This window comes from Patiria miniata, unplaced genomic scaffold, assembly GCF_015706575.1.
Source record: "Patiria miniata isolate m_02_andy unplaced genomic scaffold, ASM1570657v1 HiC_scaffold_1, whole genome shotgun sequence".
Lineage (NCBI taxonomy): Eukaryota > Metazoa > Echinodermata > Asteroidea > Valvatida > Asterinidae > Patiria > Patiria miniata.
The window spans coordinates 17,582,995-17,610,657 of NW_024037047.1; the positions used below are offsets into that span (position 1 = coordinate 17,582,995).

Genomic DNA, 27,663 nt, shown 5'->3' on the forward strand with positions numbered 1-27,663 from the left:
GAGGTAGGTCGACTGCAACCTCGACCCCAGGGTGTTGAGCAGTACGCGCCCATCACTACCTGCTCTCACCCTGGTATTGGATCATTTGCATGTGCAAGTTTTTTGAACACGTATGCAAATGAGGAATAGTCTGGTGCCTGCATGTGCGTTACATTATCGTTCGTTTTTATACGCGGTGTCTGGGGTAAAAACAGAGTCAATTCGTCGCAGCGCGAGCACAGTGTGTTACGAAAACGCGATTTATTTAATTAAACTGTTACGATCTTATCGAGACAACATGCAGTATCACATTTCATATTAATATGAACAAATTGGAAAAGGAAAGAAATGTTTTTGAGAAGGCGTGGACGAATGATCGTGAAAACACGTACTGCAAAGTGTGAATGACAACACCAAGTACACGATAAAAATCCATTACTAGCCAATTGCAATATCGAATCAGGATAGAGGAAGAAAGTTTAAAAAAATACTATCCAGGGTTTACTATTGGAAACACGGTTGGAAATAAAGTAAGCACTGGGGACGAGGTTGGGTCGACTGCGGCTCCACGCCTCCACGCAGGCGCGGATGTAGAGTGAAGTGGCCCTGCATTTCTATAGTTGTACCCAGCTGACATGCTCCATATTCATTCACATGTACATGTAACATGTGAATGAATATGGTCCATATTCATTCACATGTAACATGTGAATGAATATGGAGCATGTCAGCTGGAGTTACTCAAGCTAAAGTAAACTTAGGTTAAGTAGGATTTGGAAGAAGAAGAAATGCAGTCTGTCCGTCAGTCCGTATTACCATTACTAGCAACTAGTATTAGATTTGTCTTTCCAATTCTTCTTCTTCTTCCTTACAACTTACAAGTGCAGACTTCATGGCTGAAGATAATCGCACTGCCAGAAACACCGGGGCGAACCCCTTCTCTTAGCGATAAGTGTACTGGGTTCTTTAACGTGCATTAGACATTATACAACACACGGGACCTACGGCTTCACGTCCCATCCGAAGGACGAAGCAATAATGGTTAAGTGCCTTGCTTAAGGGCACACGCCACAAGTGTCCGCGCCCGGGCTCGAACCCACGTCACTGTTGCCTCTGAAACACCAGAACTTACCGTACCTTCATACGCATCTAAGTCAAACAGTTCATTTCGCGGTAATTATGCCAGCCATGAGCATGTTCTTGACACGTCAATTACATGTATGATGATGATGTATTATTTATTTATTTAGGCATAGACTTCAAAAGCTTCATCGTATCAATTATTCATTATCATGTTCGCGCACCAAAATCGCCGGTAAGCACGCCCTCAACCGGCTGATGAGAAACATTTTGTGTCAGATAAGACATGAGAACGAAAGAGGGCGCATTAATAAACAACAGTTACGTCTGTCATTCTTTGTCATGCATGTCATGTCTGTGATTGAAACTGTATCAAGTTTAAAAGTCTACATTGTGATCCCAAAAGGTAATTATTACTATTAGTTGATGGAAAGACAGTGAAGACACGTTTACCACAGCAATGACAAGTAGATTACCAAGACTCAAGAGGGAATAAGACGGTTTCCAGGGCCGACGACAGTCCGTATCTGTGTAGGCATGGTAGGCCTAGTCGGCAAAGCGGAAACAGGTCAACTCGTACGCGAACCAACTCGTACGCGAGTCAACTCGTACGCGGATTGGTCAACTCGTACGCGAGACAACTCGTACGCGAACCAACTCGTACGCGTGCCAACTCGTACGCGAGCCAACTCGTACGCGAGCCAACTCGTACGCGAACCAACTCGTACGCGGGCCATTTTAGGAGTGGTTTCGAGGATTGGGTTGGCATGGTTGGGAAGAATTTGGGAATAGTGTGACGGTTAGTCCGTAGTTCAATGTGTGACCGTTGTGTGTGATTGGGAGTGAGAGAATAGACAATTGCACTAACTGAAAACACAATCGGTCCTTTTCAGGGCCACCACGCATTTGCAGTGATATTAAATAAAATTCATTTTTTTTTAAATAAATCAAATTCACCTCCCCATTGTTTTATTTTACAAAATATAATTTGGAGACATAATAATTAGGACTAAAAATTATCGGACCAAAGCTAAAAATTAATTTTCGGATCCAAGAAAAAAAAATATTTTTAGGGCAACCTCGAATTTCTGGTGAAATTAAATAAAATTCTAATTTTAAAAAATCAATGAAATTCACCTCCCCATTGTTTTAATTTACAAAATATAATTTGGATACATAATAATTAGGACTAAAAAATTATCGGACCCAAGCAAAAAATTAATTTTCTGACCCAAGAAAATCGCATTTGACCCAAGAAACCTCGCATTTCCGGTGAAATTATATAAAATTCTGATTTTAACAAAAAATGAAAAAATCAACTCCCCATTTTTTCTTTTTTTACAAAATATTATTTGGATATATAATAATTAGGACTAAAAAACTATCTGAACCAAGCAAAAAACTGGCGGACACTGTCCGTACAACTGTATAAGCATGCGTGATGCTATATTCCTTTTTTTTTATAGTAGCTCCTTTTTATACAATAGACCTCGCAAATATCGGTCTAACCAACCAGCAATTATACCGCGGCATACACAGGTTACAGTGATTCAATCATGCATTCTTTATACACAGTGCGCGGTGCGGCGGGAACCAATCATACTGGTTATCGCGAAGACAACTTCCCAATCAATCAAGCGAACTTGTAAAAAAACAAACAAACGCAGAATTCTTCTACTGTAAGTAGCACTGGCGGATTCAAAAATCAACTACATTTAATTTGAAAATCTCCACCTTTCAGAAAAGGTAAAATTATGCCGACCTACCGTACCGAACCTAATTTCATCTGTCCATGTGAGCTAAACCAATCGTCTAAACTCACGCGTACGAGTTGGTCCGCGTACGAGTTGGTCCGCGTACGAGTCGGTCCGCGTACGAGTCGGTCCGCGTACGAGTCGGTTCGCGTACGAATTGACCCGCGTACGAGTTGGTCGCGTACGAGTTGGTTCGCGTACGAGTTGACCTGTATTCGGCAAAGCATCCCGGCCCGGGGGAATTTTTTATGGCAGTGGATATTTTGCCGGAGACGGCAAACCTTCAGTAAACGTTAGTTTGCCGGATATGCACTGAACATGCGCAGTTACTTTTTTTTTGTACTTTAACGCGCTTACCCGGACATGTGACACACCCCGGATGCTGACACGTAAAAAGACTAGCACGAGCGGCGAAGCCGCGAGGGCCTTTACCATCTCGCGGAGAACGCTTATGACTTATGTTTTCCTTACATTTTGCCTACCGATTTGGTAGACATGCATAATGCATTACCCGTTGTGAATTGACCAATGAAAATGCAGAATTACTGACGTAAATCAGCCGTCGTCTGGCGCCAGACAGCACGCGCGCCATGGCGTGGGTGCTGTTGCTGGTAACCGCAAACCACTGTTAGATGATTGGTTTATATTGCTGGATTTACATTAAATGTAAGTGAATAAATTAATAAGTGATTAGTTCCACGAGATTAGTAAAGGCCCTTGCGGCTTTGCGCTCGTGCTAGTCTTTTTACATGCCAGCATCCGGGGTGCGTTACGTGTCCGGATGGTCCGGGTATAGGCGCGTGGGACTTGACTAAAGGCTACCACACTAGTGGAGCTAGTGCAAGAGTCTCTTTATATACGTGAAAGCGCATGGCTATCCACAGACAATTACAATATGCCTCAAGAGGACTTCCAGCATACACAGACACACATGCATGCTGAATTTCCTGAGAGTTGTGTTTCCTGAAATTGCAACTTAGCCCCTTTTCACTTGATATTCACTATGGAAGCTAGACTGTACATTGTAGGCCTACCATGGATGGGTACTGACACAACTGACCTGATTAATCAGAAACAAATATTAAATTTCATACCTGTACCTGTATCAGTGTATGTGAATGTCGTATTCCTGTAATGTATGTAAATGTGTCCAAAATTACTGCAAGATTTTTCTGAAGGTTGTGGTTATGCAGCTTCTTTACCTTTTGATTTTCCCAGGTTGATAGAAGACACACTGTGAGTCCAAGTCTACTGCATTACACAACCACCGAGAAAGGCTCCATATGCATGTCGGCAAACTGGGAACTAACAAGATATCACCATTGTCTGGCTGACCAAAATGTTACCCGAAAAACCAACAGCGTGTTATGAGCTGATGCCCTGTCTGCCTCTTCAGTTGGGATAACAAGCTGGGAGTAGAAGTCTTATTTGTATTCTTTGGGAGTAGTCTGACTTCCACTGGATGCATTTCATCCGGACATACCTGCTTTTTGAGTCCACAGTGTCAGCGTTAGCCATTTTGACCAAGAGTACAATGGATCACATCATATACAAAGAAGAACATGAGGCATCAAATGAAAATGCTGTCACTGTAAAAATGGATCCTCAAGAATACTATGATGCATCAAAGGAAAACTCCGTCACTGTAAAAATTGAGCCACAAGAACACCATGATGCATCAACTGAAAACGCCGTCACCGTAAAAATTGAGCCGCAAGAACACCATGATGCATCAACTGAAAACGCTGTCACTGTAAAAATTGAGCTTCAAGAACACCATGATGCATCAACTGAAAACGCCGTCACCGTAAACATTGAGCCACAAGAACACCATGATGCATCAACTGAAAACTCTGTCACCATAGAAATTGAGCCAGAGTCGGATGAAGCTGCAAGAAAACCGTTCTCTTGCTCCACCTGTCCAAGAACGTTTTCTAAAAGACGTCAGCTTGACAAACATCGCTGCTTCAGAAACAAGTCGCAAAGGAAGTTTACCGTTCACAAACAGGAACACGTCCAAGAGGGGCCACAGTACTCTTGTGATATTTGTGGAAAAACATTTAAAGGGAAACGTGGTCACGCTTACCATCTAAAAGTTCACACAGGAGAGAGACCACACTCCTGTGATACTTGCGGAAAAACATTTGTGGTGAGACAAACCTTAAAAAATCACCAAACAGTTCACACAGGAGAGAAGCCGTACCCTTGCTTGATTTGTGGCAAGTCCTTTAGCCGAAGCGCTAATTGTTCAAGGCACAGGCGTATACACAGAAACGAAAAACCATTCTGCTGTAAAATGTGCGGCAAAGCGTTTTCTCAGAAAACCTCACTGGTTGACCATCAACGACTTCACAGCGGCGAGAAACCATTTGTTTGTAGTATCTGCAACAAAGCCTTTACCCAGAAAAGTCATTTGAGAGTTCACACTCAGCACTTGCATGCTGATGGAGCACCACCACGTAAGAAAGAATTCTGTACCAAACAAGAACTTCCCAAATCGACCGATAATTGTTACCAGTGCAATCAAACATTTACTGACCGAAAGGCACTGGACGAGCACAAATGCATGTCCATCGATAAAAACCCTTTACTCTGTAAGGTTTGTGGAGAAGCCTTTGACCGTGCAGTTAGTTTAAGAAGTCATCAACGGATTCATGGTGAAGTAAAGTTATTTACTTGTAGCATGTGCTCCAAAACCTTCTCACATCTCAGCAAACTTGAAATACATTTCCGCAAGCACACTGACCAGCGACCATTCAACTGTGACGTTTGTGGAAAGGCTTTCAGGCAGCGAGTTCATGCCCAAGTTCACCAGGCACGTCACTTCAGGGGAGCATTTAGGATTGGACTTGTACGTAGAGCCAAAACATGTGACGCTGCTAATACAAAGAAGAAATCACATGAATGTGACGTGTGCGGTAACACATTTGCATACCGAAGTGGTCTGAGAATGCATCAGCGTAGCCACAAGATGGACAAACGATACCTGTGTGACATTTGTGGCATAGCGTTTGTTCAGCAAAGTAACTTCAAAAGACACGCGCTGATTCACACTGGAGAGGGACCATTTGTTTGCAGTGTATGCAGCAAGGCATTCATTGACCAATGCGGACTGGACATACATGCATGGGTTCATACTGGCCAGAAACCCTTCCACTGTCGTATCTGTGGCAGATCATATGCTCGGAAATATAACCTCTTGTGTCATCAAGACTCATTAGAATGTCACATGGACTTGAAAATGGCCCAGACGAAGGAGTAGTTGTAGTAACTTCTGTATTTCAATAAGTTATGTTTCAAGGGCATTCACTGTAAATCCCGGAAAGGGGGGAAATCTCCCCCCCCCCCTTTTTGAAAAGGGGGAATAGCCATTGGATCTGCCCCCCCCCCCCTCATTTTTGTAACCAAAAATTGCTGATTTGGTTTTTTTTTTTCTTTGATATTTCCAACAGTCCAAATTATTAAATAGTTATGAAAAATAGAAAACATTTGGTAGGTAAGGCCAAAAAAAAAAATTCTCGGTCTCTGGTCAGCGCGCGCGTCGATTTAAATCATGCGTGTCAACCTTTTTTTTTCTTCAAATTAACACGGAAGCTACAACAGCGCCCTCTATTGCTGCGCCTCCTCAAATTGTTGTACCAAGGAGCACCAAGGAATGGGGAAATTGCACCAAGGCAAATGATGAAGGGCACCAAGGCAAATTATGGAGGACACCAATGTATATCGAGGACACAAACAAGCAAAATAGTACCCACCTTGTCTGTACAATACAAGCTTGAAAAAAAAAGCCACCAAAACAACAACAAAAATGCGTCGCCGCATCAATTCCGGAACTTTGGTCTGACCAGAGACCGATAATTTTTTTTTTTGGCCTAAGCTTTAAATGCACCATTGTGATGTAAGGTTTAGAAACGTAAGTACATGTACGCACTGAACCAAAACTGTGCTCAAGGCGCAAATTCAAAAAGGACGTGTGGGGTGGAAGGGAGGTTTCTTCATCCTCCTCCTTGCAAGACGAAAGATATTAACATGTTTAAACACAAACAGGTAAGGTTTTAAGTACCGGTAAGTGGTAGGAATAAGAAGTAGTTCAGTGAGAGGGTGCGAGGGGGTACGTAGGAGGGGCAGAAGGGTTGGGGCAGAGTGTGGTGTTTGGAAAGCTAGGGCCTTGAGGTTGAAGAGCCACTTTAAAGGGAAAATAGTAATAATATAATAATAATAATTTATTAATTTATAGTGCGAAAATTCCGTTTAAAATATGTTCAAATGCGCATTACAGTCATAAAAAAATAAAAATAAACAGACGTATACGCAAAATTCAACAATACAATGAACACTGTTACAGGGTACAAAAAATCAATAAAAAGCTCTCATAAAAAGATGAGTTTTAAGTAATTGTTTAAAAACATTCAGGCTACTTGCTTCTCGGATATTTAATGGAAGTGCATTCCATAACTTAGGTGCAGCACACTCAAATGCACGATCACCAAGGGTGACCTTGGTTCGACTTGCTGAGTAACTGAGCTGAGGAGTGTTTTGTCATTGGAAGATCTGAGATTGTTATTGGATGAAGATCGTTTTTGGATTAGATGGCATAAATATAAGGGAGCTAGACCATAAAGAATTGTATAAGTTATGAACAGAATTTTAAACTCAATCCTGAATCTCACCGGAAGCCAATGTAAATCAAAAAACAGTGGGGTGATATGACAGTACTTGTAAGCGTTACAGACTAGTCTGGCGCAGGAATTTTGCACACGTTGAAGCTGCGATATTTGAACGTCAGGCAATCCATAGAGGAGGTTATTGCAATAATCCAACCGACTAGAAATAAAAAAGTGAATTAATGTTTCAGTACATTCCCTGGTCAGATACTTTCTGATACGTCTAATATTATGTAAATAATAAAAAGCCGTACCACACGTTTTTGTGATATGAGTAGACATTGTCAAGTTTGCATCGAACCAGGCACCCAGACTCTTCACAACGGAGACAGGGGAAAGTCTGGACTCCCCAACATTGATGCTGTCAATGTTAACCTTAGCCAATTGTTGGCGAGTACCCATGATAATAAATTCAGTTTTATCATCATTTAACATCAACCCATTACTGAGCATCCATTTACGCACAACATGTATAAATGTAGAAAGAGCAGACGCCTGGCTCGATGCATCATCAGGGCAAAAGGAAAGATAAAGTTGCGTATCGTCAGCATAACAATGCACATCTGGAAGTTGAGTCTCAATAATTTCGAACAAACTACTAGTATATAAAATAAACAACAAAGGACCTAAACAGGATCCTTGGGGTACACCCCACTCAAGGTCAAATTTCTGAGAAAGTTTAACATACAACATTTGCAAACATGAAAAAATAAAACTACCAAATCATTTTGAAATACCTTGCTGGACTGTGAGTGAATGACAGTGTAAAGCATCCTGTAAAATCATGGCACCTGGTATACTGTCATTTTCAAGAAAAGTGGTTATTTTTGTATCAATTTCCAACGCTGATCGGCCGATCAGCGTTGGAAAAACTGGCTTTTTTTTTCAAATACTGGCCCCAGTTGACCATCGCACTTGTTTGCAATTGATTACACACCTATGAACGGGTACAAGCCAGCTAGACTGGTTCCCTGACCTTACTATTCCCCAATATATGTAAACTGCTCTGTTTCTTCCTAAATGGAGTCAGGGAACCAGACTAGAGGAAAATGATTGTTTTTCTTGGTTTTTATAGCATTTTCGAACCCAAAACCTCAAAAAAAGTCAGTGTAACTATATTTGCTATATATTTCCAACCCCCCAATTCCATCCATTTCCGAAAATTACAGCAAAAGCAAATGATGTATATTCCCTTTAAGTTCTCAGGAATGAAATTATAAAGTTGCGGGTGACACCATGTGGAAAGATATCTCTTCTTGGAAGAACTTAATAATTTATCTCATCTGCCATGGAAAGCTTCAAGTCGTATATATTCTCAGGAATCATTGTCTTGTTAAACAGAAAGCATTGTTGAGAATTTCAATAAATAATTTCTGGACTTGTCAACTACATTTTCTGAGCATCTGCATGTTCTTTAGATTTATTGGTTTGTTTTTAAATCAATTTTTAATGGGTTAACTTACATGTGCATATATATTTTAATGCAGACTGTACTTGTTCAATTGTTTACTGGGGAGGGAGGGAATTCCCCCACTGTAACAGATATCGCAATGTAGCCCCCCCCCCCCCCCCCCCCCCAAAAAAAAATGAAAAAGCAGGCTTCCCCCTCCACACACACATCTCGGAATAATACTGGGAAAGAATGTTGCATCTAGACGCCACTTTTTTCCAAAGGTCAGTCTTTTGCAAAAATGTTAAAAAAAAACATGAATCCGGGGCTGAGAAACACTTCTAATTTTGTTAGAAAGTACTTTGAAAATGCACTCAACTCTCCATTGACTTTGCACACAATACAACCAAAGAAGTGGCGACATTGTTTCCTAAAACTCGATTCTATACTTTCTATAATTATTAGGCCATGCCCTAAACGGGCTTCCTGAGGCCCGTCGCACTAGTCCTGAGCATCGGGGGGGGGGGGGGGGGGGGGGGGGGGGGGGCATAGTACCAACTAGGGGGCCCACTACCATAAAAAGACCAATATACATATGTGTGGCTTTTACCGATGGAGAGGGGGGGGGGGGGGGGCAATTGCTCGCCATGGGGGCCCGGCCCTACAGGCCCCCCTCGGACGGCTACGTCTATTGGCCCGCGTATTTTCAATGGGCGCAGACCTAGACCTACATGCAGCTATACACAGCGGATTCAAATGCAGTCTTACTTTCAATGTCCTAAATCATAAAAAAGTAAAGCAAGCGAAATAAGTGTGTCCTTGTTTAAACCTAAAGAGCGTCCTCACGCGCCTCGAGTAGAAATTTGCTTTCTTGTCAGTTTTACTTTCAAGTAGTTTACAACGCGTGTAGACTCGTCACTTCACCTCTTTGATTCGCCTCTGAATTATTATTGTGCAACTTAAATTCGGGTAGGTACATGGGCGTCATTCGGTTAGGGACGGGGGACATGCTGTCTGGGTTTTGTAAACGTTTTCTAATCGAGGTCGTCCTCAATTTTGCTCCTGTCCTAGATCCTCGATTCACCGATGATGTTGCACGTGTGTGTCCTCGAGTACACCATAAAACAAACGCACTTTCATAAGCGATTGACGCCCTCGGTTTTGTCTTTGACTCGCACTGTATTCAAGGTCGGATCGGGGGGGGGGGAGGGGGCCTGCCCCCCCCCCAAAAAAACACCGAATCAATATTTTTTTTTAGATGACTTCGCAATAAAGGCAGGCAATGAGTAAACCACCATCTTTTCCTCAAATCCCCCCCCCCCCCCCACAAAACATTAAAGTGGTCAGAAATTACCTCAGATCGCACCACAGAGCATCTAGAATCCAAACATTTTTCGAGGCCCTTAAAGCGGGCCCTGAACCTCACGTCATAATTTTTTTGGACACTCTTTTTGGGGACCAAATTTTTTTGGGGCCCCCCAAAATTGTGTTCTGGATCCGCCCTTGACTGTATTCGTATTGTATGCTAACTGGTAATGATTCATTCCTTCCTTGATGAGTAATGCTATTGCTAATGTTTCCATGTACAGCATCTGACTCTGAGTCATGTAGTCTAAAGGGCTCATGACATATGTCTTCTAGCTACTTGGGAACATATTTTGTGCAACTTCCTTCTCTTAAATGGATGAAAATATTTGACATCCCTTTTTGGTTAATTTTATTAAAAAGTGCACTTTCTTTATATGAGCACAGGGGACGAGGTTGCTACATTATATAATTCACGCCACACCGGAGCGGTGCGCGACGGGCGATCAAAACCCGGCTAGTGAGCGACTTGTTTCAAGTCTAGCTCGTCCTTGGATGAACAAATTACATTCCATTGCTTGCCAGTGAACTCAATCAACATCTGCAGAAAAGATAGAGCGGCTGTGCGCCTCGTGTGTTGACCTTCACCGTCTGGTGCATGTATAGCAATCAGTGACTGTACTTGCGTGCATTATTCATGTCAGGTCAGTTTACTACGAAAGCCCATTAGCGCCACTGCAAGTATATATGTTACAGATTATGTAATTCGTTATTACGGATTATTAATTCGTTATAACGGATTATTTAATTCGTTATTACGGATTATTAATTCGTTATTACGGATTATTAATTCGTTATTACGGATTATTAATTCGTTATTACGGATTACTAATTCGTTATTACGGATTATTAATTCGTTATAATGGATTATTTAATTCGTTATTACGGATTATTAATTCGTTATTACGGATTACTAATTCGTTATTACGGATTATTAATTCGTTATTACGGATTATTTAATTCGTTATTACGGATTATTAATTCGTTATTACGGATTATTAATTCGTTATTACGAATTAGGTCTGATGTTCTCACACGTGGAGAGCACGTGACCAGGGGCCTGTGTATATAGCGCCGCTAGGCGGCGCTATCTTTGCATACAAAGTTTGCACTCCTGTGCCATACTTGCCGAGTAATGCCTCAGAAGTTCAGAACGTATGAGTAATTCGTAATAACGAATTAAATAATCCGTAATAACGAATTAATAATCCGTAATAACGAATTAAATAATTCGTAATAACGAATTAATAATCCGTAATAACGAATTAATAATCCGTAATAACGAATTAATAATCCGTAATAACGAATTAAATAATCCGTAATAACGAATTAATAATCCGTAATAACGAATTAATAATCCGTAATAACGAATTAAATAATCCGTTATAACGAATTAGTAATCCGTAATAACGAATTAATTAATCCGTAATAACGAATTAATAATCCGTAATAACGAATTAATAATCCGTAATAACGAATTAATAATCCGTAATAACGAATTAAATAATCCGTTATAACGAATTAGTAATCCGTAATAACGAATTAAATAATCCGTAATAACGAATTAATAATCCGTATTAACGAATTAGTAATCCGTAATAACGAATTAATAATCCGTAATAACGAATTAAATAATCCGCAACATATATACTTGCAGTGGCGCTAATGGGCTTTCGTAGTTTACCAGTCTCCTCCATCTCATAATCTTTCAGTCCGTACACATGCACATTCCACGTATAGCATGCTCGTGCCTGTGTCTCCGAATGTCAGAGTTTCAGTTGGCTCTTGGTCTGCCTCGTCTTTGTCTGCCCATACGGCTCAAGGTCTGCACTCCATGATGGTGTGCGCTAGAGTTCCTGGTCTGCGGGTTTACATGATCAAACCATTGAAGCTTTGTTTGAACTGATAATGTAGTAACCAACGAATAATGTATCACCAACCGATAATGTCACACAAATGAACTGATACTGTATCACTAACCGATGTAACAAAACATGACTGATAGTGTAGGAAATGTTACTACACTATCGGTCAAATTTTGTTGTTTTATCGGTTACGACCGATAATGTCTACCAAAAAAAATGTCTACCCCAAAAAAATAATTCCATAAAAAAATGGGTAGCCAACTTTAGAAGGTGACGTTACAATTTAATTTCACGAATGCAGTAAACGTATTCTAATTCGTCCAAATCTTGGGAAACTTGCCCCGTGTGCATGGGACGCAAACTCGTGCTTTTTTCTCATTTGTTTTCACGCTTTAGTCATCTGTATTCTGTACGTACATTCAGGGGCGGCGGACGCTTTTCAAACTGGGGTACTTTACTTATCCAGAAAAAGGGGCACCTTCCGTCGGTGTGAAAGTGAGAGCCTAAGTCGGCCTTCGCAATGCACGGGTGGATCCAGAAAACAATGGGTTTTTTTTGGGGGGGGGGGCAAACAAAATGTGGTCCCCCAAAAAAGTGGGTGCACAAATTCACTGCGTGGGGTTCGGGGCCCGCTGAAGGGCCCCGAAAAAGTGGATTCTAGATGCTCTGGTGTACGTAAGATGGTGGTGTACGTAGCGGCTGCCTTTTTGTGACGTCACTACAAAAAAAAAAGGGTTCGTTGAGACGCATGGCCCCGTTGTCACCACTCCCCCTTTGATTCGCCCTTGGGCCTTCGGCACACCACAAACTCTCCGCCCCGGCAGTATAACTCCCCGGGCCCGCCATGAATTTGACTATAGTATTATGTAGATAGGGGCACAGTGTTGCTTTTGATGGCCAATTTTACATCTCGAGAGGGGCACAATTTCATTGTTGCGAGAGGGATATTTGTGCTTTTGAATAGTAGTTTTATATTTCGAGAAGGTGCACAGTCTTGTTAATGCAAGAGGGCCACTTGCATAGGCGTAGCCAGCGGGGGGTAAGGGGGATAATGTGGCATCTGCCTTTTTCTTAATTTTGCACATGTAGGCCTATCGCCCTGAAAAGCACCATATAATGGCCCTTTGTGTGCATAATTGTCGGCAGATCATTCGACAGATGGTACCGTCCCCCCCCCCCCCCCTTTTTGATTTTACGGAGACCAAGTGTCTGGAGAAAAAAAACAGTCTCACGGATGTGCAAGTGCCCTTTTCAAAAATGTTTAACCCCTCCCCCCCCCCCCCCCCAATAAAAATGACCGTGCTACGCCACTGACTTTTGAGGGGCAGTTTTCCAATACAAGAGAGGAGAAAATTTTATTTGTAGCGCGATCATATGCTTTCATGTGTACGTTTGAGGGGCAGTTTTGTTTTCATCTCCAGGGGGCACATTTATATCCGCAAGAGGGGCACTTTTGTTGGCCTGGGAAAATCTGGGAGGGGGGGGGGCAAGTGCCCCCCCCCTTTCTGGTCCCGCCGCCCCTGCGTACATTCCATCACATGGCGAGGGAGGAGAGGGAAGGACGTTATGACACATTGAAGTTGTGTAATGTCCCTGCATGATTTGGATGTCCTTTGTAATGAAATGAATCAATAAAGGAAGAACATAATTTCCGCCTCGGGCCTTTATTAATGGAACTGTATCCTACCAAAATGAGTCATGCACGCAGTGGCGTAGCCAGGGGGGGCGTGCGACAGCCCCCCCCCATGAAACCTTGTCGCCCCTCCAGTGCCCCCCCCCCCCCACTGAAATTTTGAGTTTCTAAAAAAAAAATCATTGATCTACATGACGCCCCCCCCCATGAAATGTTCCAGCCCCCCCAGCGCCCCCCCCCCCCCCCCCCCACTGAAAAATTCCTGGCTACGCCACTGCATGCACGGTACGCCTGATCTCCATGGTCATAATATACATAACATAATTTAGAAATGCAACATAAGGCCAAAAAAAAAATATTCGGTCTCTGGTCAGACCAAAGTTCCGGAATTGACGCGGGGACGCGGCTTTTTTTTTTTTTTTGCTTTCTTCAAGCTTGGATTGTACAGACAAGGTGGGGTACTATTTTGCTTTTTTGGTGTCCTCATGTACATTGGTGTCCTCCACAATTTGCCTTGGTGCTCTCGATCATTTGCCTTGGTGCAATTTCCCATTCCTTGGTGCTCTTTGGTAAAAACAATTGAGGAGGTGCGGCAATAGAGGGCGCTGTTGGAGCTACCGCAGAACATTTTGGGGAAAAAAAGATTGACGCGCATGATTAAAATCGACGCGCGCGCTGACCAGAGACCGATTTATTAATTTTTTTGGCCTAAGGTACGTTACTTATTTTAACTGAATTACGAATGAAAGAGTGACAATTATTTCACAAAATGCACTTAAACATTTTATGAAATGCAAGGAGATTGGGAAAAATCTTACCGTTGCATTTCAGCTTGCCACTATAACAAAACTAAACGACCGAAGAGTTTATACGAATGATAAATGATGACTAATGAATCACTGGTTTTTTTTTCAATTCATCGCCAATTTCCATATGAGACACATTTCCCCGAACGGCTACGACGAATTAAAATGCTACATTCGTGAATTACCACAAATGAAATGTATTGGTGCAAATTTGGAATTGATCAAGCAATGGAGCTCAACGATGTATTGGATGAAATCAAAGTATTGCTGATGTAAGAATTGAGAGTCCCTTATAAGGCCCCAATCACACATCCAAGACCACAGACCAAGACCCCGCTAAGACCTTGTGATTTAAAATAAAAATTTTGAAAATCGTACAAATACGTAGGAAATGTGGCACCAAATTCAAACAATTCTTCCGAGCTCCAGTCTGCAGACCATGTGAATGTGCTGCGATGTCGTCCCGAATACTACGACTCCGAAACGACCTCGAAACGAATATTACGACTTTGCTACGACTTCGCTGCGACTTTGATCCGTCCAATTGAATTTTGTTCACCACTGAGTCCCGATCTCCATACGACATAACCGTTACGACGATTTCACGTCATAATAATGGTCGTATCAAAGTCGGCAAAAAAGTTGGGCCGACCATGTACGACCACTGCCGATCTCGTATAGACTATTGCAACTTCGTTACGACTTCGTTACGACGCAACCGTTTGAGTACAGACAGAGAACAGACTCTGACCCGATTTGGATTTTTTTGCCGACCATCGCGATTATGTTTCAACTGTTGAAACCACTGCCAACCATGCACGATAGCGACCTGTAGGATGCCGAAACGACGCTCAGGAAGTCGTTCCGATGTCATTCCGAGTTTCACGATGTCGTCGAGTCTTGCGTCTAGTCTCAGCACTGTCTTATCGTGATCGGTAGGCTACATCGTGACAGTGTGACAGGCGCTTTAAATTACTCACAATTGAGTGTCCAAGCTGAAAAGGGTTTTGTAGTCAGCTCAGTGCAGTCCGATGCAAGCAGGTGGCAGACTGGCGTTGGCACATCCCGGTGAACAGCTAGGCTGGCTTACTCCAACCTGACGAAACGAGGCGTGAATTATAACACTTATCGAACCAATCATCATGTTTAGGCCAATTCATCTCAATCCCACGCGACACCCCTATGTTCACACACGCCCATGTTCTGACAACCCGCACATGTACTCCCGGTTGCGGTTAGGGCTAGGGATAGGTTGAGGAATGGGAAAATGTGCAGTCGGAACATGGGGGTGCACAGGGGTGTCGGATTATGCATGTACCCTTTTTAAAGCCACCTTCAATGATTGTTCAAATTTCTTCCAAATGATCCCATTTCAGGCTGAATAATAATTGTACAGGGTATTTACATCCAAACGTTCACTTTGAGCCCCCCCCCGTACCATTGGTTGGTCCGTTTCAGGCAGATTACCAAAGTTAGCTACATGCCTTACACGTCCGATTTCAGACGAATGCAACTTATTCAAAGCATGTGAGCGGCTAGGAATGTTGCCTTGTTTGATGCGTCAATGAAAGAAACAAATAATTATGGCCTGAACTTCACTTACACAGGAGCGATGACTCATAAAGATATGCGACGGTACGCGGGTTGAACGAATCAAATACACATGCGTCAGCATGACCACTTATTATTGACTTTCTCATTGAAATGTCATGCAAAGAACGTCACGGGGTCCTCAATTCATTCCGATGTCGAATCCGCCATACATGTTTTATATATGGCGCAGTGTGTAATTCGTTTATATAGCATTCTGATTCGTCCAAGTTTGGTGAAATTCATCTCATTTGGAAATTGCCGTTGGATTAAAAACAAAAGTCTGTCTTTTTGTCATAACTTTAAATGCGTCGGTCATTTCATTAGTGACAAGCTGGAACGTTGCGGTCAGATGTTATGTTTCAAATCTCTTCGATTTGTTTTTTAAATGACCGATTATATGTTGTGAAATAATGTTCACTCATGGTTAGTTAGGGCGATGAGCGGAGTGTTAATCTAAGTCATTAGGAAAATCCTATACACAAGACCATGGCCCTCTTAGTCCTATGCACGAACTAAATATGAATGACCGAAGCGTGAAAATGAGAAAAAAAAATAAACCGCAATTTACTTTTTCAACTCAACGCGATTCTCAACAAGCTTGGAGCCGAATTTCCCGAAACGTGGACGAATCAAAATGCTTATTCGTGATTTACACTGAACTCAATATGGAATGTGAATGATGCAAACCTATTCAACACAATCTGACTATAATTATGGAGGTCAGTGGAAATAATTAAACAAAATCAGCATGTCAGATTTTGGGTATTTAACCCTAAAAGGGCCGGGTTATTTTGACCATCTCTCTGCCGGGGGGGGGGGGGGGGATTCCGCCCCCTAAGATCGCGGCCATTAAGTGACGAAACATTTGGAAACTCGGTTCATGCATAGAACAACTCATCATGAACATACCCAAGAAATGTCATGACTATAGGTCAAAGTGTGTTGGAATGATGGCTAATTAATTATTCATATGTACGAATGGTAATTGTGCTCTGTGTTCACGACGTATATGGGGAAATTCAGATTTCACGGCGCGTAGCGCCGGAAGTTATTTTGCTGCGCGGCAACCCGTGGTCCGATTTTTATGTTTTTGGTATCAAACGATGCGCAAGGCTCGAGGCAACAGCTTGGGTCGCGAAACAAAAAAAATGTTTTTAAAGCTGTCGCAGAAAAAATTGAGGGGGGGGGGGTTCCGCCTCGGCCCTTTTAGGGTTAAGAAATGGGAAAGCCCTCAAATCGGGAAATTGCGACTAGGCCTCTTTATCGTGTTTTATGTTTATTACAGCTGGAAATTGGTTCCCGTCCCACAGGCCGCCCGCGCCTGCGCTACAGAAATGTCTGCAAGAGAGACCTGGGGCCAATTTCACGGCGCTGCTAAGCACAAACATTTGCTTAGCACAAAAAAAGTCTGGTTTATAAAAGCAGGTTACCAGCCAAAACTCCATGTGATTTTTATACTAAGCAAACAACAGCTGAATGCTGATCACGAGCAATATACATCACGTGGAGTTTTGGCTGGTTACCTGCTTTCATAAGCCAGACTTTTTTTGTGCTAAGCAAATTTTTGTGCTAAGCAGCGCCGTGAAATTGGGCCCTGGCTGCTGCAGTGAGATAGGTGTGCAGAGATAGGTGTGCAGGTCTGGGAGGACATTGCCGAGCACCGCTCCTGCTGGAAGCAGACCGTGCAGGAGGGCATCAGGTGTGCCGAGGTGTAGCGCATGGCGCATCTCACTGACAGAAGACAGCGCAGGAAGGGGAAAGCTGCAGCCGCTATCCCACCTCCGTCCATCTACACCTGCAAAGTCTGCAGGTGGGATTGCCACTCAAGGACATCAGCAACAGTAGACGCTGCTCAAGCACTTTGGACTGATCAGTTTATGACGTACAACATTGTCTTTCGCGACAGAAGGAGGCCGATGACGTTTATTACCTCCGCCAAGGAGCTTATGTTTTCACTGGCGTTGGTTTGTGTGTTGGTTGGTTGGTTGGTGTGTTTGTCTGTGAACAGGATAACACAAAAACTTCTGGACTGATTTTCATGAAATTTATTTTTAGGGAAGGTCCTTGGTACAAGTTCAAATCGATTAGATTTTGGAAGTGATCCGGATCTGCGTCTGGGTGCAAGATTTTTTTAAAGGATTTTTCACCCATCATATGGAAAACTTTCACCAGATCGCTCTGTGTGACCAGCTTCGTGTGCGTGGCACTGACCCGGTGACCCTGTATGCCTTATCACCCACCTAATCTAACCACACAGGTCAATGGACTGGACCATTTTATAGGGGAGTGGAAAGGTAGACCAACACAGGCATATACAAGCAGAGGGGTGGTCCTTGGTACAAGTATAAATCGATTCGATTTTGTTTAGCATTGGCGGAGGTGTCGCTCTCTGAGTGCTTTCTATAAAAGAGTGCTTCCGTGACAACCTGGGTCATGCACAAATCCTGTCACTAGTGTCAAAGTCTGGCTTGCACTTTTGCAACATCTCATCTTGTCTCAATTTGAAGTCACGTTACATTGCAACTATCTTCATTCCTCTATTTACGATTGGTCAACCGTTCTCAGTTAGTTCACAGTTTACTGTTTAAATACAAATTAATGACGGAATGAAACACATTCTTGTATAATCGGTTATTTAATTATCACAGGCTATAAGGTTAACAGCTACAAAACTGGAAAAATATTAAAATTGAACAAATGCGACAATTATACCAGACAGACTCCGGTGATAAAGGCTAAGACGTATCAAGACAAATGTAGGCCTGAACATAGAGCAAGGAATTATACATGGCATAGTAATTTTTCTAGAGTGCACTGCATCATTTTATCCAAGCATTGCCCCGTTCCATATAACGCTCAACATCAACCAAACTCATCGAAGATGTGGATAATTATCATCAGTTAATCCTATCTCAATCCACACGAATAGACACAGATTAAAACGAAAGCTTAAGCCTCTTGGGTAGAAAGGTTCGCCACGCTATGGGGCGCCTATACACTGACATTATACCCCCCCCCCCCAAAAAAAAAAAAATCCCAAGAAAAGTCACACGACTCAACGAATAAAATACAGCATTCCCAATCGCAGAGTTTCCAATGTTCCCACACCGCAGAGAAAGAAATGTACTTACAGTTATGATGTGCTGGTAAAGGCTATACTTCTTTTTATGTGGTAATAGCCAGCGGGATTTCGTAAATCTTTGTCTACTCGTTTGAATACATTTATTTTGTATTCGCTCAAGAATTAACGTCATTTTGTACTACGACAAATCCATTCAGCGATTGTTGATTTTGTGTTTGTTTGTTTGTTTATTTGTCTACAGACCCCGTCCACTGATAAATTCGACTGGACAAATTGTGTATTTGGTTGACCATTGTTAGCATCCACTGAACGAATACAATGCACAGATATCAGCAGTTAAAAAAAAACTAAGAAAGTCTAATATAGAAATGCTTAAACAAATTTCTACTAATCTTGACATGAACAAAAAATGGAAGTAGGTATGAATCCTAAGATCACAATGCCTTGCCAAAAGGTCAAGGTTGACAGATGTCTGGATTACATTACGCATGCGCACCGGCTCGGAGCCCAATTTCACGAAGTCATTAAATGGAAACATTACTACTTAGCATGGTTATGTATAAGCTAAGCATCATCAGCTAAGAACCATTTCCAAAGCAATGTACAACTCGCCATGCATTTTGCACTGCAATAGCCTTTAAAAAAATTTTTTATTCTTTTTGTGGTTTGCTTTGTAAACAATTCCTGAGGTAATTGAATGATTGTGCTTAGTGACTTTTTGATATTGGCTGTGGGTCTAAACTAGTACAAGACTACACCTACAACTTGAGTTAAATACTCGAGTTAACAAATGGTAAAACGTACGGTGCGCGCGAGAGGACACTAGACAGTTTAGAACACCAATGCGCAGAGCGGCGCCAGGATAAGCGCAATACTTAATTGAATCAGCCCAGCGTTGTTGCACTTCGCCCCCTCGCAGCACGTCTGAGTTATTGTTGTTCCTGCTGTTACTTCCATGGCGTCTACGTCCACACAAGGTCCTTCCACAGCCTTGTTTTGACACCCGCGAATGTACACAGTCATTTGTGGTGTAATGCCAGTATCAGCCATTTCCATTTTTGAGATCTGAAAATAAAAAAGTAAAATAAATATACAAATAAATAACACGTTCCCATTTGTTTTAATACGGGCGATTCACTATAGTGCGCCTCCAAGAGTTTGTAATGCGTTGGCCAATCACAATGCGCGAAATCAGTCGACCTTTTCCAAACGCGCCTTGGGTCGACTGATTTCGCAAATTGTGATTGGCCAACGCGTTGCAAACTCTTGGAGGCGCACTATTGTGAATCGCCCGTATTGACCACATTGGTTTTTGTTTGTTTGTTTGGGGTGGGCTGTTGGGGTGTTTGTTTATTTGTGTTTTTTGGGGGGTGCGGGCAAGGGCGGATCCAGAACACAATTTTTGGGGGGCCAAAAAAAAATGGATTCTAGATGCTCTGTGGTGTGTTCTGAGTCAATTTCTGACCACTTTAACCATTTTTTAAAAGGAAAAGATGGTGGTGTACTCATTGCCTGCCTTTATTACAAAGTCACTAAAAAAATATTTTGATTGTTTTGTAAAATTATATTATATATATATATATATATTTTTTTGGGGGGGGGGGCATGGCCCCATTTGCCCCCCCCCCTGGATCTGCCCTTGGGTGTGGGTGTTACAGAACAGTACCATCAAATAGATTTCATCGCTGTTTCCTCGGCCGATAGACATTTTTACCTGAGAATGATAATGTATGCAAATAAGGGCCGTGAGGTGGAAGCGAAAGCGGCCCATTGAACAGGGTCCAAACATTTGGGTCATTTTCTCTCAATGTGTCCAGGATTTGTCTATTTTTTTTCCTTGAGAGAAGTCTCTAAAATCGTCATAAGTAATACTGTCCGGCATAATTTTTTGGGGGAACACAAACTACAAAATTAAAACAATACTATTTTCGTCCCGTGCGCACGACGACAAGAGAAATTAGCAGGGCTCCTTTTCCGCACGAGTGAAACAACAAAAACATGTGTGATTCAGGGTATCATCCATCAAATTTGGGCCGATTCGCATCGTCACGCGGTACGCGGAGTTTTTTTCCTAGGAGGGTTGGGGCCAAGTCAAGCATATTTCAGTTTTTCCTTTGAATCATTGCAAGACACTTATTTAGAGAAGAAAAATAGTCCCTGAAAATGAGCAGCGACGACGAGGATTCGAACAAAGGATCTTTGTATCCATAGCTCATTACGCTGTGTGGTAGCTAGACAACGGTTCTTCAAAATGCTTTAATGTAACTGGTTGACTAAATAACAGCAATGCTCTTGATATCATTGTTCTGTTCTCATGAATGAACATACTGGGCCGATCGAAAGTACTGAATTATTCATGACTTGGCCCCAACCGTTCTGGAAATAAAAATTATGCACGCGGCACACTGTTCAGCCTGCGATTCGGCCCAAAATTTGATGGTACCTCGAATCACACAGGATTGTTTTCACTCGCGCGCAAAGGAGCCCTACTATTAATTTTCCTTGACATCGTTCGCCGGCATGGGACGAAAACATTTTTTAAAGTGTGTATTTTGTGAAAAAACAACAACAATTATGCTGGATAGTATATTACTTATGAAGATTTTAGAGACTTCTCTCAAGAAAAACAGCGAGAAATGGACAAATTGAGAGAAAATGACCCGAATGTTTGGACCCTGTACATTTTCAATGGACCCGCTTACGAAGCCACTTTCCATAAATGCGGGTTGTTACAGTTCATCTCAACAAAATAGTTTGATTCGTAGATCGTCTGAATAATGTATGTACTTACTTTGCATTTGTTTTCACATGGTACAGTCTCTATTCCCGTACTGTCGAAACCGGGCTCCATGCAACCTTTTTGTCCCACCATCATTTCGCCCATTATGGTGTAGGTGCAGTTGTAACACTGAGCATCAGCGCCACAACCGACTAGAAACGTAATTAACAAAACAAATATCTCAAATTAGTATAGAATCAAGGTTTCTGCGGCCGACTTCCCACTTGATCATTTACGTGAACAGGTTGATTATGATCGAAGTGTTATTCTTTTAATCTCACAGGTTCTATCTTTAGAACAAATGATGGTAAATCAGAAATACCCAATTCGTACGTGTATCTAAAAACTGAAGTGTTGAATTCAACACTTATATGATTTCGGTCAGTGACCACACTTTGAAAGTGTTAAATCTAGCATTTTAAATGTTAAAGCCAACGCTTACAATGTTAATTCAACATCTTAAATGTTGTTAAGTCTCAATGCAACACTTTCAAAGTGCTAAAGTTGAAAAATGTTTGAACCAACACTCGAGGTAAAATGTTGACTCAACATAGTAAGTGTTGGCTTTAACATTAAAAGAGATGGATTTAACACTTTCAAAGTGTGGTCACTGTCCGAACTCATGTATGTTGAATTCAACATGTGAGTGATATCAATTATCAGGCTCAGATCCGGGGGGGGGGGGGTAGGGGTAAACCCCCCCCCAGCTCTGTCAATTTTTTTTTTCCATACAAATTCTCAAAAAAAATAAGTCGCCCCCCCCCCCCCCCCCCCGCTGTTGTGACACCCCAAAAAAGGTATACTGGTAAAATGTTTGCTTGTTAAAATTACGGTACACCATTCTGTAATCTAGTGTTAATAATCATCGAATTTGAACAGCGCCCCCCTAGTGAAATATGGTACCAGCACCCCTCATTTGACCTCAAATGTCTCACAGTAATCTGAAGTCCCCTACCCAAAGATTATTGTTACCAAGTTTGGTTGAGAGTGAAGTCTGACTTTGCATATTACACCACTATAAACAGTTAACCTAACCGAAATGAAGAATAACCGCATTTGACCCCTAGATGATCTTTGACCTCAAATGTCTCACAGTAATCTTAAGTCCCCTACCCAAAAATTATTGCCACCAAGTTTGGTTAACGGATAGAAGTCTGACTTTTCATATTACCACAGTAAACAGTTAACCTAACCAAATTGGAACAAACACGTTTGTTTATGGTGGAAATCGATGATTTTCTTTTGTTCCTCTTCCCTCTTCCCTTGTTTATACTTCTTCGCAACAGCTCTCTTTGGTATTTATACACGTTTTCTAACCGAGGAGTGCTTGATTCGTTTTCTGTCCTCGATTCACCGATGATGCTCGTGTGTGTTCTCGATTTACACCATAAACACACAGACATTTAGGTCTACATTACATACCCTATAATAGTGAACATTCCTTTGTTTTCGCACAGTTAAGGAAAACCGGAGGAAAACAAATATTTTACTCACACTACAGTCACCCATACATCACTATCGCAATAATGTACATCACTATCGAATACATCACTATCGAATACATCACTATCGCAATGATGTACATCATCGAATACATCACTATCGAATATATCACTATCGCAATAATGTACATCACTATCGAATGCATCACTATCGAATACATCACTATCGCAATAATGTACATCACTATCGAATGCATCACTATCGAATATATCACTATCGAATACATCACTATCGCAATGATGTACATTATCGAAAACATCACTATCGCAATAATGTACATCATCGAATACATCACTATCGCAATAATGTACATCATCAAATACATCACTATCGAATACATCACTATCGCAATAATGTACATCACTATCGAATACATCACTATCGAATACATCACTATCGCAATAATGTACATCACTATCGAATACATCACTATCGCAATAAAGTACATCACTATCGAATGCATCACTATGGAATACATCACTTTCGAATACACCACTATCTTATACATCACTATTGCAATATCCCCGTGTCTGGCTTACAGCCAGGGAGGTAATTACACATGAACTTTATTTTAAAAAAAATCCCGAACAAAATTAAGTGAGTAAAACAAGCACAAACCGAATAACAATGGTAGTAAAAGGTATGGCTTTAAGCATTGAGTTCATCGTGCATAAAGTCCTTTTGCCATAGACATGTAAGCATACTCATTATAATATTCACAGCCCCCGGGGTATCATTTTACTACATGTATTCACACTGCACTGGCTAACACACTGAGCGCACAAAGGCATGAGAGTTCTTTTTTCGCTGCAGTTTGTGTATTGGTCATGTGGAAGAATCCTTCAGCTTCACTGGACAGCTGCAGTAAAAGAAATCATGAATGACGCACAGCCTAGTCACACGCACGGGGGGGGGGGGGGGGGGGGGTGTTTTCACATCGGCAAAGTGTCTCATCGCTAATAATTATAATCTTTTGTAACAACACTCACATCCATTTACTAATACGCTGGCGATGAGTTTCTCGGTAACATATTCAAGCAAAATACTTCAACCATCACGGAATTAAACAAAAAAGCGGAACCCAAACCCCATCAGTTATATTTCCTATTTAAAAAATTGTGTAGCACCAAAAATAATCATAGCTTAATTGCATGAGCTACTTTTTCAGATAAAAAAATACTGAAATTACTTAATCCGTTCAAAGAATATCTGGACATTTCCAGGCAAGCAGAAAAGTTGACAATGGAACTGGTCTAATCATAGCTCTAGGACAAGACAAGGGACGCCTAAAGCTGGGTTCTATAGATAGAGTCATTGCGTGCATTAGTTTGGGCCAAAGTGGACTGAAGCAAGTCTAATAGTCACAGTGTGTAGGTGGTGAATCAGTCAAATCATGAGAAAAATACAAATTAGAGTATTGGCAGGCCCTCTGGCCTCTGGGCGTACCAGCATGATAACAGTAATATAAACACAATGTATATGCACAGATTAAAAAAAAACGAAAAAGAAGAAAACCCTTATTTTATGATTTGATACATAATTGGCCATATATATATTATTCACAGATCGATTTGTTGTGTAAACTTAGTGAATGTGGCTGAAAACACAAGTCAGATAAACCATGCGGAAAAGGTCCACCTTTTCACACTCCGAGATCATGCCGTTTGGGAGACATATCACGTTGTTTTGTATATACCGTTCAATGTATTATTAATCCATGGATAATTTAAAACCCACATAATTAATATTTAAAAGTCCCTTTGCCATTTTTTTTTACACCTTATACGGTTTACCTCAATGTCAGTGACTTCCTAGACCTTACGAATACAGACTTATTTAAGGGGGATTATTCAAACTCTTAGTCACAGCAATTTTCTATAATTTACTGGCTGTAAAAGTGTACTGCTCTGGCTCCTCTGTGCACAAAACGAATGGAAGGGCCTCTCATCAATTACTGATGGTGCACTCACTGCACCTGTCACTGGTTGGGCCAGCCAGCCTCTGGGGTACAGATGGGGGTCATAGGGGATAGGGGCTGGAGTCAGGGATTATGTTTAACAGCTGGCTTGCTACCAATTCTGTGACATGTACTAGTGTTTGCAGATTTTATGAATGGATGTCTAGCAAAAACGTACACAAACATGACCTCAGACATTTCCTCGATAGCCAGATTATAACATGATTACACACGAAAGAACACATTCAAATCAACTGATTTATAGTTAATTGATTAATAAGCTGTGTCCAAAAAATACATGGTCGTAAGGATTAAGATAATGCACACTCACCTACAGGTTAAATTAAATTAACTATAGGCTCACTCTGAATGTTGAAATTTAGTTTGTAATCTCAGAAATGTACCGACGTCATTCTCTGAGCCTTAAAACGAACCTGTCAAAACGCCGTCAAAAATATCAGAACTCATTTATTTTGGTGCGAAGCAGATTTCCCCTTTTGGGGGCGGTCGCGCTGTGAGTTCAACGCTGTAAGTAGCAAACTATGTTCCCACACTGTTGGAAAGCTAATGAAATACCCTTTTCACTGATGGTACAAGTTTCTCAATTGGCCAATTCTTCAACCCGGCCTACATAGGCCTATATTGTGATCATGAGGGCCCTATACTTTGCGTACACGAGGATTAGAGTGAATAATGAGCGATAGATGGTTTTCTTGAAGTATAGTTGTGCAATTTGAGCTAAAACACATCTTCAAATAAACCACAAACGGACCACAATTTGAGCTATAATCAGTGCACACGTACACAGTACTTGTAAGCGGGTAAACCGCTCACAGAAGGAACCCTGATTTTCTTTTTTTCAAGCATAGCCTGTAGCCCGAAGCAAGATGTTTACCTCAAAGTCGAAGCGCACAGCTAGCTCAGCGGCGGGATTTTATCGGTCTAGGTTCACAATTTCCTTAAACATTATTATTTACACCATGTAGGTAGAATTGTCTTAAAATGAGGTATTGAAAAAGGTATTAAAATGAAAACAATTCTAGCGCTTGCGAACTCTCAATTTCTTTCTAAGCCTTTTATTTGTCAATTATCTGCTTGTAACTTAAGTTATAATTAAGCCTTGTTTAGAAGACATTCAAATTGTTTAATCATAGTTTAATTTCTGCAAAGACTGTAAAAGAAAAATGAAATTTGAAAGCGATCAAAATCAAAATTAGGCAACAACAGTTTTCTTGGACTGACGTGACTGTAGTGACTGGTAATAAGCTGTATACTTACAGAATGCCACAGTAGCAATCACGATAATAACGAGGTGATTCATCTTGTGCTGTGTTTGCTGCAGAAATCAAAGAAGACAAATATTTGTTTTAGCCTCTGAAGAAGAACTTGCTAAGTTCGCAGCGTCAGGCCACATTAATGTTTAAATTTAAGACAAATATTTGTCAGAGTCCAGGGATTTTGTGAAACACGATCACTCAATCGGATCTTCTCAACGGTTTAGTACGGAGACCTGATAAACGTAACAAAGACCACATTGTAGGCCTTCAATAATGTTTTTTTTTTCACAACAGAAACACTAAACGTTAACCACTTAAACAATTTAAACCGAGCTCGCGTGAAGACTAGGGAACTCGCTATCCTTCTTGCTTCAAGTGCTGAAACTAAAGCAGGAACTCCCCAAGACAATGGCGACAAAATTATGACCTTGTCCATAATACATCCACGCGCTACAGCGCTGTTTCTCATATACATGTACAACACTACATGTATACTTGATCACTTTTTATCATGCACCACAGTCAACTTCAGACAAAACAACAAACTCGCCAAAAATACCATCAATAACTTCAGAGTTTAGAAATATAAGCTCGTCCATATACTGACCTGTCCTGCTGTTCGGTCGACGGAGAGACGATTGAAGGCTGAAATCGCCAGAAAGGGCACAAATACTAAAATGTACTCGTAAGACGTTTGCGGCAAGAATGCTTGAGAGAGGCGAGGCCCGTAGAGAAAGAATACTCAGGGTAACGCTGACCACGGCTTGCGCTAGCGCTTGCAAAACAAACTGGGTGTGGAGCTTCGACGCATGCGCACAAGAACACGCAAGATGGCATAATTATCCTCGTGGTCATGATTATATTAATGGTGAAGGTTACTTGCACAAGATGCCAACATTTAAAGGGCAAGACGTCATACAACTTTAGCAAGCAATT

At 41.5% G+C, this 27,663-nt stretch overlaps 3 protein-coding genes across 4 annotated transcripts in view; 1 reads left to right on the forward strand and 2 right to left on the reverse strand.

The window, feature by feature from the left end:
• LOC119724005 (signaling mucin HKR1-like) overlaps positions 1-1,311 on the reverse strand; it is a 63,152-nt gene extending 61,841 nt beyond the window's left edge. For both annotated transcript variants that reach the window (XM_038194943.1, XM_038194935.1), the window contains exon 1: positions 1,117-1,311. The gene's annotated coding sequence lies outside the window, so the exon portion shown is untranslated. The remainder of the gene's footprint in view (positions 1-1,116) is intronic.
• A 56-nt stretch (positions 1,312-1,367) lies between these two features.
• Positions 1,368-6,367, forward strand: LOC119724043 (gastrula zinc finger protein XlCGF26.1-like). Its single transcript, XM_038194968.1, has 2 exons — positions 1,368-1,465; positions 4,032-6,367. The coding sequence occupies exon 2, from the start codon at positions 4,276-4,278 to the stop codon at positions 6,073-6,075; it is 1,800 nt and encodes a 599-aa protein (XP_038050896.1). The 5' UTR covers positions 1,368-1,465; positions 4,032-4,275; the 3' UTR covers positions 6,076-6,367.
• Positions 6,368-18,745: 12,378 nt separating this feature from the next.
• On the reverse strand, positions 18,746-27,486 carry LOC119724054. The gene is made up of 4 exons (XM_038194977.1): positions 27,335-27,486; positions 26,729-26,786; positions 22,003-22,142; positions 18,746-20,276 (listed from the first exon to the last, which is right to left on the reverse strand). Exons 2-4 carry the CDS (start codon positions 26,769-26,771, stop codon positions 20,043-20,045), a joined length of 417 nt encoding a protein of 138 aa, XP_038050905.1. The 5' UTR covers positions 26,772-26,786; positions 27,335-27,486; the 3' UTR covers positions 18,746-20,042.
• Between the last annotated feature and the right edge of the window lie 177 nt (positions 27,487-27,663).

Excerpts from the sequence above, each read along its gene's own strand:
- LOC119724043 (XM_038194968.1), top strand. The coding sequence starts at position 4,276 with ATGCATTTCATCCGGACATACCTGCTTTTTGAGTCCACAGTGTCAGCG.
- LOC119724054 (XM_038194977.1), bottom strand. The coding sequence starts at position 26,771 with ATGAATCACCTCGTTATTATCGTGATTGCTACTGTGGCATTCT. Across the intron at positions 22,143-26,728 it reads GATTGCTACTGTGGCATTCT|TCGGTTGTGGCGCTGATGCT; the intron begins GTAAGTATACAG and ends TTACGTTTCTAG. Across the intron at positions 20,277-22,002 it reads CATGTGAAAACAAATGCAAA|ATCTCAAAAATGGAAATGGC; the intron begins GTAAGTACATAC and ends TTTTATTTTCAG.